The 12,825-nt window shown below is 37.5% G+C and overlaps 1 protein-coding gene across 3 annotated transcripts in view; it reads left to right on the plus strand.

Annotated features, from left to right (window-relative positions):
- Positions 1-12,825, plus strand: part of LOC111147679 (L3MBTL3, histone methyl-lysine binding protein) — a 117,470-nt gene that overhangs the window by 90,603 nt on the left and 14,042 nt on the right. For all 3 annotated transcript variants that reach the window (XM_022503893.1, XM_022503895.1, XM_022503894.1), the window contains one exon: positions 1,892-1,971. In XM_022503893.1, the coding sequence (XP_022359601.1) occupies positions 1,892-1,971 (80 nt within the window). The remainder of the gene's footprint in view (positions 1-1,891; positions 1,972-12,825) is intronic.

A 12,825-nucleotide genomic window follows, 5' to 3' on the forward strand; every position in this document is an offset into this window, starting at 1 on the left:
CACAAAAATATGAAACTTATTAGTGGACAATTCTGATCATGAAAATGAAAATATTTGAAAAATTCTGAGACTTAATTTTAGCCTTCGATTTCAGTTTTTCTTTTCTTTTTTTTTTTCTTTTAACCATTCATTAGAGCTTTTAGGAAATCTACAATAACTAATTAGGAATTTATTGATTCTGAAAAAATACCAACTTTAGTTATATCACTATAATATTACTTTTTTTCTCATATTAAGATAGTTGTGCACAAACAACTTTTCAGTAGTCAAACTACTGGGATAGACTTGTGGACTCAGAATATTATTTCTAATTTAATATTAAACAAGTTCAGAAGATCATAGAAGCTGATTTTAACATAGGAAGCTGATTTTAGCATGTTGTAATTACCACGTGTAACTCCAGCACAGTTTTTACAGAGAAGACAGTTTTCAATTAATGTCATTTCAGTTAATGTCCTTCTCCAGTTATCAGTGATTTTCTTATTTTTCCGCATATTTCCATCTCCACATTTTATGGAGAAATGATTATCTCTCCATAATCATTTAATTGATTGCACTTGGAAGGAGATATGTTTATATTTTGTATTAACAGTGGTTTGTCCCCATTCTCAAATAAGCAAGTTTTCTTCAGCATTTGTAATAAGTTGTTTTTAGTATGAACTTATTAGCCAGGGAGCACAGATCTCAATGAAATTTCACATGTGTCCATGGAAATGATCTTTCTAAGAAATAGTGAACATGTATTTATGGCATACTTACTGTGTTTGAATTGTTGTGTTAAATTATCATCATTCAAATGGAGAATAAATTAGTGCCTTTGTAATTAAGATCACACATCTTCTTTATATTTTGTTGGGATATTTGGTTTCAAATGTGTTACCTTTTTTCTTAAAACTTTACAGTAGAAGTATGATCTGGATCTTTCAGAAACCCATAAAGGTGACAATACATGAGAAACAGTAGGACATCATAAATGCAGAGTATTATAAGGCATTGAAGTGTGTAAAGCAGGGATCATAACCTCGACAATACCAGGAAATTGGAGATTGGGATGTATTTTAAACTCTGGGAGTGGAAAAATTAGGTTGAAAAATTTTAAATACTTGAAATTTAGCTTTAAAGAAAATAGAAGTAGTCTGTGCTTGGTTCCTTTTAATGCTGTTTTTGTCCCTGACTTAAGGGTAAAGCTGTGAATTAAGATCGTAATGATTCCATTGCATTTCGGCATGCTTAGATTAGCATCGGGTCATTCCTGGTCAAAAAGAGTTGGAATCAGTTCAGCCTACACATTTGACCTAAGCCAGGAAAAGCTTCCTAGAATTGAGTTTGATTCTCCTGGGCCAATCTCAGGCTCAAGCCCAAATCCCAGAGCTGAGTGTAATATAAATGCTACTTGATTAAATGGTCTGGACTTTCAAAATATTTTCTTTCCTTACATTGTAGCTTTACTATACAGTAAAGTAAAATTCTTCATGAATACATGTCCCAGTGTGAAGTTGAGTTATTCGATAGTTGAATTTGACAGAAAAGTTCACCTTAATAACATTCTTAGCTTTAAAAATCTCCTTTCTGAACTGTAAATCAAAATTGGTAATGAAGAAAATGGATGTTTAAAGATGTTTTAGTAGGAATTGCTTCTTCGTAGAACTGATAATCCTTTCAAACATTTTAGTGGTGTCATGTGTTTTTACGTTGTTTTGTTTTGTTGGTCTTTTAAAGTTTCAAGTTTTTATTTAAATTCTAAGTAGTTAACATATAGTGTAATATTAGTTTCTGGAGTAGAATTCAATGATTTATCACTTACTTACCTGTAACAGTTGCTGAGATGAAGTGCTGAACTATCCTTTGAAGTGCATCTATTACAAAATATTGATACACCTGTTTTTCTCAGAGACCAGCATGCTGATGATGTCAAGGAAGACTTTGAAGAGAGGACAGACAGTGAAATGAGGACATCGCAGGAAGCCAGAGGTAGCCATAATAATCTCATCGTATTGATGGATATTACTATTAATACTCAACTATCAGACTTGACTAGAGTATAGTAGCCACTTCTGTATTAAAGATAAACTTTATTTAGTTGGTTTATTCTGTTATCACAGGCTCTAAAAGTTTATTGTTCAGGATAAAGGTATAGTTGACCTTGTGCAACATGGGTTTGAACTGTGTAGGACCACTCACACATGGCTTTTTTTTTTTTTTCCAGTAAATATAGTAGAGTCCTATAAATGTATTTTCTCTTCTTTATGATTTTCTTAATAGTGTTTTCTTTTCTCTAGCTCACTGTATTGTAAGAATACAGTATTGGATACATAGAATAAGTGTTAACTGGTTAGGTTATCGCTGAGGCTTCTGGTCAACAATGGGCTAATAGTAATTACATTTGGGGGGAATCAAAAGTTATACAGATTTAAAAAAAAAAAAGTTCTACACAGACTTTTGACTGTACAGAGTTTCATGCCTCTACCCTTACATTGTTCAAGGTCAACTATAGTATGTAATTCATAGTGATATGGATTCATGTGTGACCTATATTTACAGTCTCTTTGACATATCTGTGCAATATTATATATAAAATTTGGGCAGCATTCTATTTGGTTCTTGTGATATATTTTCTATGGTATTGTTGATGTCATTTCCTTCTTATGTTTAAAACTCACCTCAGAATGTGTATTGAAATCCAAATGGAATTAATATGGTCTTAGTCTAATACCACAGAATGAAAAGAAAATCATTTGAACAAATGTTTTAAGTTGTATTGGAGAAAGTGATTGTCTTCCATCTTTGCTAAAAACACATTACAGTGGCTTAACTAAGTAATGAAGTCGTACTGACTGTTGGTATGGATTGTATTTATGACTTACACATACTTACTATTTTTTTTATGAGAAAATGTTAGCCTGATTGGGATTTTAATGATCTCCCTGGAGGCTTTGCTTTTTCATATGTATTTTTTGCTTTAGATTATCATATGAGATTTGAGAACAGCATCTAAGGACTGTTTGCCTGCAGTGACCTGTTCCATAAGGGATGGTTTGATTTCCATATCTGATTTTTAGAAAGCAGTAACCTGTGATTATTTTAAAGGTTACATTCACTGCTGTCTTCAGCATGTTCTGTTGTGTTTAATTTAACACCACGTACAAACCCTACAGATGGCCAGGGTTTGAATCCCTGCTCTGCCACCTGCTCACTGTGTGATTTTGGACATGTCACTGAGCACCTCTTCGTGCTTCTGGTTCCTTATCTACCCAGAAGCCTAATGATGGTAACTCCCTCCTCAGGTTGTCATGGCGATTAAGTGCTTCTGTAAGTTGTTTCAAACAGTGCCTGGCACATAATAAGTGCTGTGCAAGCGTTTGATTATTTTAAATGTTTCTGGCCATTTAGAAAGGAAGAAGAACATTTATGAGGATTTTGTCATCAAGGTACATTGGACTCTCAGACGAAGGTCTCTCTGACGAGGGTCTCTCTTTGTGAATGGTGGTTAGGATCACAGCCTTCATTCCTCTCAGTGGTACACCTCGCTCTGGGCTTCAGTTTCCTCCTGTGTAAGATTAATGTAGTCCTAACATAGCCATGTCATTAGCTTATCGTGAGGATTAAATGCCCCAGTGGCTAAAGTATTAGCTTGTGGTAGTAGTAGAGTAGTAGTATTGTGGAAGACGTGTTTATTGCATGGAATTCTCTCATCATTGGAAATCCAGATAGAAGCAGAATAGAATCTTCTAGACTCTGAACTTTTTGAGGGAGTAATACTTTGATAAACCTTTCAGTCTGTTCCTAACTTTGATCCATTTAACTTTTATTGGATTTGCTGAGCTGATTTTGATCATTTTTTTTTTTCTGGAAATGATCTGGAAAATTACTATTCTCTTAATAGTGAATTTGGCTTGATTAACATACAATATGCATGGTATTCTCTCTTTGTCTTTTCAAACTTTATATATTTTTGTCCTGTTTTTCTTGATTTGAATTACCTCAGTTTTTCTGTTTTATTCTCTCTGGAAACATTACTAGGATTCATATATAACTCTTAATTATTATTCTCACCTACAAAACCCATAGTTCAATATGCATATATTGTTTACTGTCTTATTTTTTGTTAGTGAAAGGGAGAGAGCCTCATAAAATAAGTTGCTTTGAGAATTTTTGCACATACGTTCCTAAGTGAGATTTGGCTATTAGTATCTCATCCATTTTTAGCCTCTTAAAATGAATTTGATAACTTTCCTTCATTATCAGAGTTTTGAAACATTTTCTATAAAGCTTTCCCAAAACTAATTTCATCTGTAGTAAAATCATGCTATGATTGCCAGCTGGTCTTTAAACCCAGGAAACTTCTTTTGATAATTTTGGTTATCACTTGTGCTCTATTCTCTCTGTTGACTGGTAATACCTATTATTCTTGAGTTAGACCCAGGGGATTATATTTATATTCAAAATATTTAACAGTTGGTTTGGCATTCAACTTTGCATAAGATAGTTAAAATTAACAGTGGTCTTAGTACTGGAGGAGAGTTTTAGATGTTCTCCACTATACCAAGAGTTACCCTTAAGTGCTGGATCTTATGAAGTCCAGTTAAGGGCCTGGCTGCCTTGGGGGAGAGTGGGATTGGAATGGGGGGAGGGGGAGCATTGTACCAACCAATATGGAAGTATTTTAGGGGTTTTTTGGTTTTGGTTTTGGTTTTGGTTTTGACAGGAAGAACAAGCATGGGGAGGGGGAAGCGGCGGGGGGGGGGGGGGGGATCTTTAAGCAGGCTCTACACCCAGTACAGGGCCCAGTGTGGGCTCCATCACACGACCCTGAGATCATGACCTGAGCCAAAATCAAGAGTCAGACACTTAACCAGCTGAGCCACCTAGGTACCCCAGTATTTTAGTATTTTCACAACTTTTATATATATTTGATGTTCTAGGCATCTTTATCCAGTTGGAATATCTTACTTAGCTTCTTGCTCTGCCAAGTCTACTACTTACCACCTTTAACATGAATTTTAACAGCAGTGGTTTTTATTTCCCTTCAGTTCCCTGCATTGGCTTGTTCTCTTTCACAGCCTGCTTTTGTTTTGTCGAGGTCCTATCCCCTTGGACCTCACTAAAATCACAAAATTCTTCTGTCCATAAATCAGTGCTCCTCTTCTGAGGTTTTATAGAACTTTTTGTCAGAGGTCCCGTGGTGATTGTTTTCTATTTTAACATTTTTGAATCCAGAGAATTTTTCTAGGTCTTTTGTGAAGAACACTTATCCCTCAACGATCCCATTTGGGTGCTGGAAGAATTCCTCTTGCAAACCTGAGCCTGGAGGTCAAGTAGATAATACTGCACTCTGGGTCCACATTCTTGAGCCTAGTAAATGTTCACCAGGGATCATTCCTAATTCTGTCCTTCCAGTGGTGGAAGGAGCCCTTCCCAAATCTAGTGGGCTGGGCGGTGGTGCAAAGGGTAGGAGAGGAAGCCCCTTGCAGTATGTGTATTATTTAGGGTAGAGGAGACTTAAAAGAAGCCACCCTAAGTTTCTTTAAAAGGCCAATAGGACTTAAGACTCAGCAGGCCCATGAGAACTATTTTGTTTGGAGTCATGGAGCAAATTGATATTTAAAAAAAAACAAAAACAAAAAACTTTCTCCTGAAAAGAAAAAAAACTTTCTCCCTCCGTTTCTTTAGTTAGTTCAAGTTAATTCCATGCAATATGGGTAGTTCTGAGCCCCCTCTTTTTATGATTCTCACCATACAACTGAATTTGACCTTTGGGAAGTTTAACTGAATATAATTTACCACTTTTTATCACTTTTTCTCCTTTTTTCTTCTTCCTTTTTTTTTTTTTTTTTTTTTGGACTTCTGTCTTTTTTATCTTTAAAAAAAAAAACTCATTCCTATCATTGTAGGAAAGCTCATTAATAAAGGATTCTATGACCTGGCCTTCAAGTTTAAACTCTTGTACTCCTGGGAAAGGTATAGTTTTGTTTTCTTTCCTGCAAGCCTTCTTTCTCATGGGTGGCTGATATGCAGAAAGAATTGAATTCTATTTTATAATGTGCTAAATTCTCACTTGACGAGTCAGGCTTGCTTTTTGCCTCCCTAGCAGTTGGTTTTTGGTTTTTTTTTTTTTGGTTGTTAACCTTGAAATGATCCTCAAATATCTTTCAGCCTGAGTTAAGTGTTCTGGAGCTAATTTCATCTCCATTCCTTGATGCTGTGATCCATTTATCTTACCCAATCACTCTTATTGTTCATCTTTTTATATTTAGTCACCAGTTAGTAACTCCATTTAAAAAAAAATTTTTTTTTTTTTTTTGGTTGACAGATGTATTCCTTTTCTTCTGGCCTTATTCTTTTCCCATTAGGAGCCTATTTTATAGACTTATGGAATATTAGCCTCAAAGGGTATTGACTCCTTTTCATTTTTGCTTTTTTTTTTTTTTTTTTTTTTAAAATTTTTTATTTATTTATTTGACAGAGAGAGATCACAAGTAGACGGAGAGGCAGGCAGAGAGAGAGAGAGAGAGGGAAGCAGGCTCCCCGCCGAGCAGAGAGCCCGACGCGGGACTCGATCCCAGGACCCTGAGATCATGACCCGAGCTTTTTATATCCAATACAGTCTCAGTAATATGCCTTTCTTTCAAAATAGAGATAATTTCTCCCACTTGCTGAGTCGTTCCTGTACATCAGACACTGGGATAAGCATTTTAAAAATATCATGTGATCCTTACAATAGTCTTGTTACTTTGACTTCACCGAAATTATGGAACTAGTCAGTGGCAGAGCATGAATCGGAATCCACGTTTATCAGACTTTTAAGCTCACCCTCTTGACCATGACCCTCTCCTCTGTATTAGGAGGCAAAAGATCCAGGGTCACTGTCTGATGCTGTCCCTCTTCACAGAGTGGCTTTGGGTGTCAGGCTTCTGTTTCCTCACCTTAGGGATAGTTACCTCCTAGCACTGTTTTGAAACTAAAATGAAGCAAGGCAGTTGGAGCTTTTGGTCTCACTTCTGTCTCTGACTTAAAGGGCTAGAAATGAGTCAGGCAAGAGGTCAGTGGTAACTTGTGCTGTCAGCTTTTTGATTTAGTATTCCAGACTTGGAAATAGGACACCTGCTCAGAGTGGGATCCGAGTCCAAATGCAACAGAGAGGGAGTGCTTCTCCTTTTCTCTAGGACTTGCCCTGCTTGGTCAGCCTACCATACAGTGATGGTCCTGTGGGAAGCAGGTTCTCATGCTCCACGGAGGTGAGGACGTCCCTTTCTACTAGGAGACTTCATGGTTGGTTTAGATGATGTTCCCTGTACTGAACATTTATTGTCTTGACATCAGAGGATATTTCTTTTAGGATCAGCTTTATCAGAAATGACTTCTTACGAGGGTTAATCTGTGACTTCACATTTTCCTACCTTAAGCCAAATCAGGAATTTTAATACCTATGCTCTCAACCAGATTGGCAGACGTGGTGGGCAACTTTGTAGTGGCAGGTTTCTGCTTTGGATAACCACATTATTATGGATTGCACTTCCTTTCAAGAGAGTCTGCAAGAATATGCTGTCTTGAGAAGCCTTTCACAGTTCCCGATACAGTGTCCATACTGAGCAATTTCCGTATGGTAAATCATAATCCTAAATAGGAGGCAGACCTCTATTATCCATTCTCCAGGTATCAACCTAGGAAAACTATCCCTCTCTCGATAATTGCCTAGCAGTCATGCAGTAGCTGCTAGCAGATGCAACAGCAAGAAAACCATACATATTTCCACCAAGTTACTTATCTTAACACTACTGCCACCTAACATTTTCTTGCTTCCGATATTAAGGAAGCCCAGAAATACCCATCCGTGATAGTCATGAAATAGTAAAAGTCAGTTAGACAATTTCCAGACAAAGTATAAAGAAGTTTCCTAATCATATCTCACTTTTGCAAGGATGAGTAAGAACTGGGCTTAGAAATCCTTCCCGGGCTGTGCCTAATGGTACAGAATTGAGTAGCAGCGAAGAACTGTGGAAGCACAAAACCAGAAGCCAAAGGGGAGGGGAAAAGGACTTTGGTAAATGTTCATTTCTGGGAACTTCAAAACATACAGAAAACTCCTGTAAAAGTGTAATTTTTCAGGCAGATAAATAATTTGAGAAGAGAGTGGTAAGAAATGTGACGGTGGCAGAAGTGTCTTCCAGAACAAAGGCTTTGTTTTGTGAAGCACATTGTGCACATTCAGACCTACTCTTCCTTACTAGTGGCACTGAGCCGGCTACTTGAGCCAAAGCCTTTTGCATTTATTTTAGTATGATCACATGTTAAAAATAAAAACCTGGAGTCACATTTCTGTGCAACTCAAGGGCTCAGATACACATTCACCCAACTGAAGTTTTCTCTGGTTTTTTGGATGGGGATCATAGCTAACGCTATTGTTCTCTAAGGAGATTAGACGTTCTGTGGCTGGGAAATGCTCCTTTTGCCCCTTTCTTCAGAAAACACCACTGGGCCACAGGACATCATTCAGCACGGAAGAATCAGCAAAAGCAAGGAAAGTCTGAAGTGAAAGATGCGAAGTTTGTATTAGTTTTAGAATGATGTGTCTGTCTAGGCCTGTTTATAGTGTCCTCTTCAAAGACCTGTGAAGCCATCAGAAATTTGGGATCTTTAGGGGTTTTAGTCATTTCTTTAGAATGGCTCGGTTGTTTTTATTTTATTTTATTATTTTATTTTTTTTTATTTTATTTTTTATAAACATATATTTTTATCCCCAGGGGTACAGGTCTGTGAATCGCCAGGTTTACACACTTCACAGCACTCATCATAGCACATACCCTCCCCAATGTCCATAATCCCACCCCCCCAACCCCCCTCCCCCCATTAACCCTCAGTTAGTTTTGTGAGATTAAGAGTCACTTATGGTTTGTCTCCCTCCCAATCCCATCTTGTTTCATTTACTCTTCTCCTACCCCCTTAACCCCCCATGTTGCATCTCCTCTCCCTCATATCAGGGAGATCATATGATAGTTGTCTTTCTCCGATTGACTGATTTCGCTAAGCATGATACCCTCTAGTTCCATCCACGTCGTCGCAAATGGCAAGATTTCATTTCTTTTGATGGCTGCATAGTATTCCATTGTGTATATATACCACCTCTTCTTTATCCATTCGTCTGTTGATGGACATCTAGGTTCTTTCCATAGTTTGGCTATCCTAGACATTGCTGCTATAAACATTCGGGTGCACGTGCCCCTTCGGATCACTACGTTTGTATCTTTAGGGTAAATACCCAGCAGTGCAATTGCTGGGTCATAGGGTAGTTCTAGTTTCAACATTTTGAGGAACCTCCATGCTGTTTTCCAGAGTGGTTGCACCAGCTTGCATTCCCACCAACAGTGTAGGAGGGTTCCCCTTTCTCCGCATCCTCGCCAGCATCTGTCATTTCCTGACTTGTTAATTTTAGCCATTCTGACTGGTGTGAGGTGGTATCTCATTGTGGTTTTGATTTGTATTTCCCTGATGCCGAGTGATGTGGAGCACTTTTTCATGTGTCTGTTGGCCATCTGGATGTCTTCTTTGCAGAAATGTCTGTTCATGTCCTCTGCCCATTTCTTGATTGGATTATTTGTTCTTTGGGTGTTGAGTTTGCTAAGTTCTTTATAGATTTTGGACACTAGCCCTTTATCCGATATGTCATTTGCAAATATCTTCTCCCATTCTGTCAGTTGTCTTTTGGTTTTGTTAACTGTTTCCTTTGCTGTGCAAAAGCTTTTGATCTTGATAAAATCCCAATAGTTCATTTTTGCCCTCGCTTCCCTTGCCTTTGGCGATGTTCCTAGGAAGATGTTGCTGCGGCTGAGGTCGAAGAGGTTGCTGTCTGTGTTCTCCTCAAGGATTTTGATGGATTCCTTTCTCACATTGAGATCCTTCATCCATTTTGAGTCTATTTTCGTGTGTGGTGTAAGGAAATGATCCAATTTCATTTTTCTGCATGTGGCTGTCCAATTTTCCCAACACCATTTGTTGAAGAGGCTGTCTTTTTTCCATTGGATATTCTTTCCTGCTTTGTCGAAGATTAGTTGACCATAGAGTTGAGGGTCTATTTCTGGGCTCTCATTCTGTTCCATTGATCTATGTGTCTGTTTTTGTGCCAGTACCATGCTGTCTTGATGATGACAGCTTTGTAATAGAGCTTGAAGTCCGGAATGTGATGCCACCAACTTTGGCTTTCTTTTTCAATATTCCTTTGGCTATTTGAGGTCTTTTCTGGTTCCATATAAATTTTAGGATTATTTGTTCCATTTCTTTGAAAAAAATGGATGGTACTTTGATAGGAATTGCATTAAATATGTAGATTGCTTTAGGTAGCATAGACATTTTCACAATATTTATTCTTCCAATCCAGGAGCATGGAACATTTTTCCATTTCTTTGTGTCTTCCTCAATTTCTTTCATGAGTACTTTATAGTTTTCTGTGTATAGATTCTTAGTCTCTTTGGTTAGATTTATTCGTAGGTATCTTATAGTTTTGGGTGCAATTGTAAATGGGATTGACTCCTTAATTTCTCTTTCTTCTGTCTTGTTGTTGGTGTTGAGAAATGCAACTGATTTCTGTGCATTGATTTTATATCCTGACACTTTACTGAATTCCTGTACAAGTTCTAGCAGTTTTGGAGTGGAGTCTCTTGGGTTTTCCACATATAGTATCGTATCATCTGCGAAGAGTGATAGTTTGACTTCTTCTTTGCTAATTTGGATGCCTTTAATTTCCTTTTGTTGTCTGATTGCTGAGGCTAGGACTTCTAGTACTATGTTGAATAGCAGTGGTGATAACGGACATCCCTGCCGTGTTCCTGACCTTAGCGGAAAAGCTTTCAGTTTTTCTCCATTGAGAATGATATTTGCGGTGGGTTTTTCATAGATGGCTTTGATAATATTGAGGTAGGTGCCCTCTATCCCTACACTTTGAAGAGTTTTGATCAGGAAGGGATGCTGTACTTTGTCAAATGCTTTTTCAGCATCTATGGAGAGTATCATATGGTTCTTGTTCTTTCTTTTATTAATGTGTTGTATCACATTGATTGATTTGCGGATGTTGAACCAACCTTGCAGCCCTGGAATAAATCCCACTTGGTCGTGGTGAATAATCCTTTTAATGTACTGTTGAATCCTATTGGCTAGTATTTTGGTGAGAATTTTTGCATCTGTGTTCATCAAGGATATTGGTCTGTAGTTCTCTTTTTTGATGGGATCCTTGTCTGGTTTTGGGATCAAGGTGATGCTGGCCTCATAAAATGAGTTTGGAAGTTTTCCTTCCATTTCTATTTTTTGGAACAGTTTCAGGAGAATAGGAATTAGTTCTTCTTTAAATGTTTGGTAGAATTCCCCCGGGAAGCCTTCTGGCCCTGGGCTTTTGTTTGTTTGGAGATTTTTCATGACTGTTTCAATCTCCTTACTGGTTATGGGTCTGTTCAGGCTTTCTATTTCTTCCTGGTTCAGTTGTGGTAGTTTATATGTCTCTAGGAATGCATCCATTTCTTCCAGATCGTCAAATTTGTTGGCGTAGAGTTGCTCATAGTATGTTCTTATAATTGTCTGTATTTCTTTGGTGTTCGTTGTGATCTCTCCTCTTTCATTCATGATTTTATTTATTTGGGTCCTTTCTCTTTTCTTTTTGATAAGTCTGGCCACGGGTTTATCAATCTTATTAATTCTTTCAAAGAACCAGCTCCTAGTTTCGTTGATTTGTTCTATTGTTTTTTTGTTTTCTATTTCATTGATTTCTGCTCTGATCTTTATGATTTCTCTTTTCCTGCTGGGTTTACGGTTTCTTTCTTGTTCTTTCTCTAGCTCTTTTAGGTGTAGGGTTAGGTTGTGTACCTGAGACCTTTCTTGTTTCTTGAGAAAGGCTTGTACCGCTATATATTTTCCTCTCAGGACTGCCTTTGTTGTGTCCCACAGATTCTGAACCGTTGTGTTTTCATTATCATTTGTTTCCATGAATTTTTTCAACTCTTCTTTAATTTCCTGGTTGACCCATTCATTCTTTAGAAGGATGCTGTTTAGTCTCCATGTATTTGGGTTCTTTCCAAATTTCCTCTTGTGATTGAGTTCTAGCTTCAGAGCATTGTGGTCTGAAAATATGCAGGGAATGATTCCAATCTTTGATAACGGTTGAGACCTGATTTAGGACCGAGAATATGATCTATTCTGGAGAATGTTCCATGTGCACTAGAGAAGAATGTGTATTCTGTTGCTTTGGGATAAAATGTTCTGAATATATCTGTGATGTCCATCTGGTCCAGTGTGTCATTTAAGGCCTTGATTTCCTTGTTGATCTTTTGCTTGGATGATCTGTCCATTTCAGTGAGGGGAGTGTTAAAGTCCCCTACTATTATTGTATTATTGTCGATGTGTTTCTTTGATTTTGTTATTAATTGGTTTATATAGTTGGCTGCTCCCATGTTAGGGGCATAGATATTTAAAATTGTTATATCTTCTTGTTGGACAGTTCCTTTGAGTATGATATAGTGTCCTTCCTCATCTCTTATTATAGTCTTTGGCTTAAAATCTAATTGATCTGATATAAGGATTGCCACTCCTGCTTTCTTCTGATGTCCATTAGCATGGTAAATTCTTTTCCACCCCCTCACTTTAAATCTGGAGGTGTCTTCGGGTTTAAGATGAGTTTCTTGTAGGCAACATATAGATGGGTTTTGTTTTTTTATCCATTCTGATACCCTGTGTCTTTTGATTGGGGCATTTAGCCCATTCACATTCAGGGTAAGTATTGAGAGATATGAATTTAGTGCCATTGTATTGCCTGTAAGGTGACTGTTACTGTATATTGTCTCTGTT

Source organism: Enhydra lutris, unplaced genomic scaffold (assembly GCF_002288905.1).
Source record: "Enhydra lutris kenyoni isolate GAN:26980312 unplaced genomic scaffold, ASM228890v2 scaffoldscaffold17, whole genome shotgun sequence".
Classification (NCBI taxonomy): domain Eukaryota; kingdom Metazoa; phylum Chordata; class Mammalia; order Carnivora; family Mustelidae; genus Enhydra; species Enhydra lutris.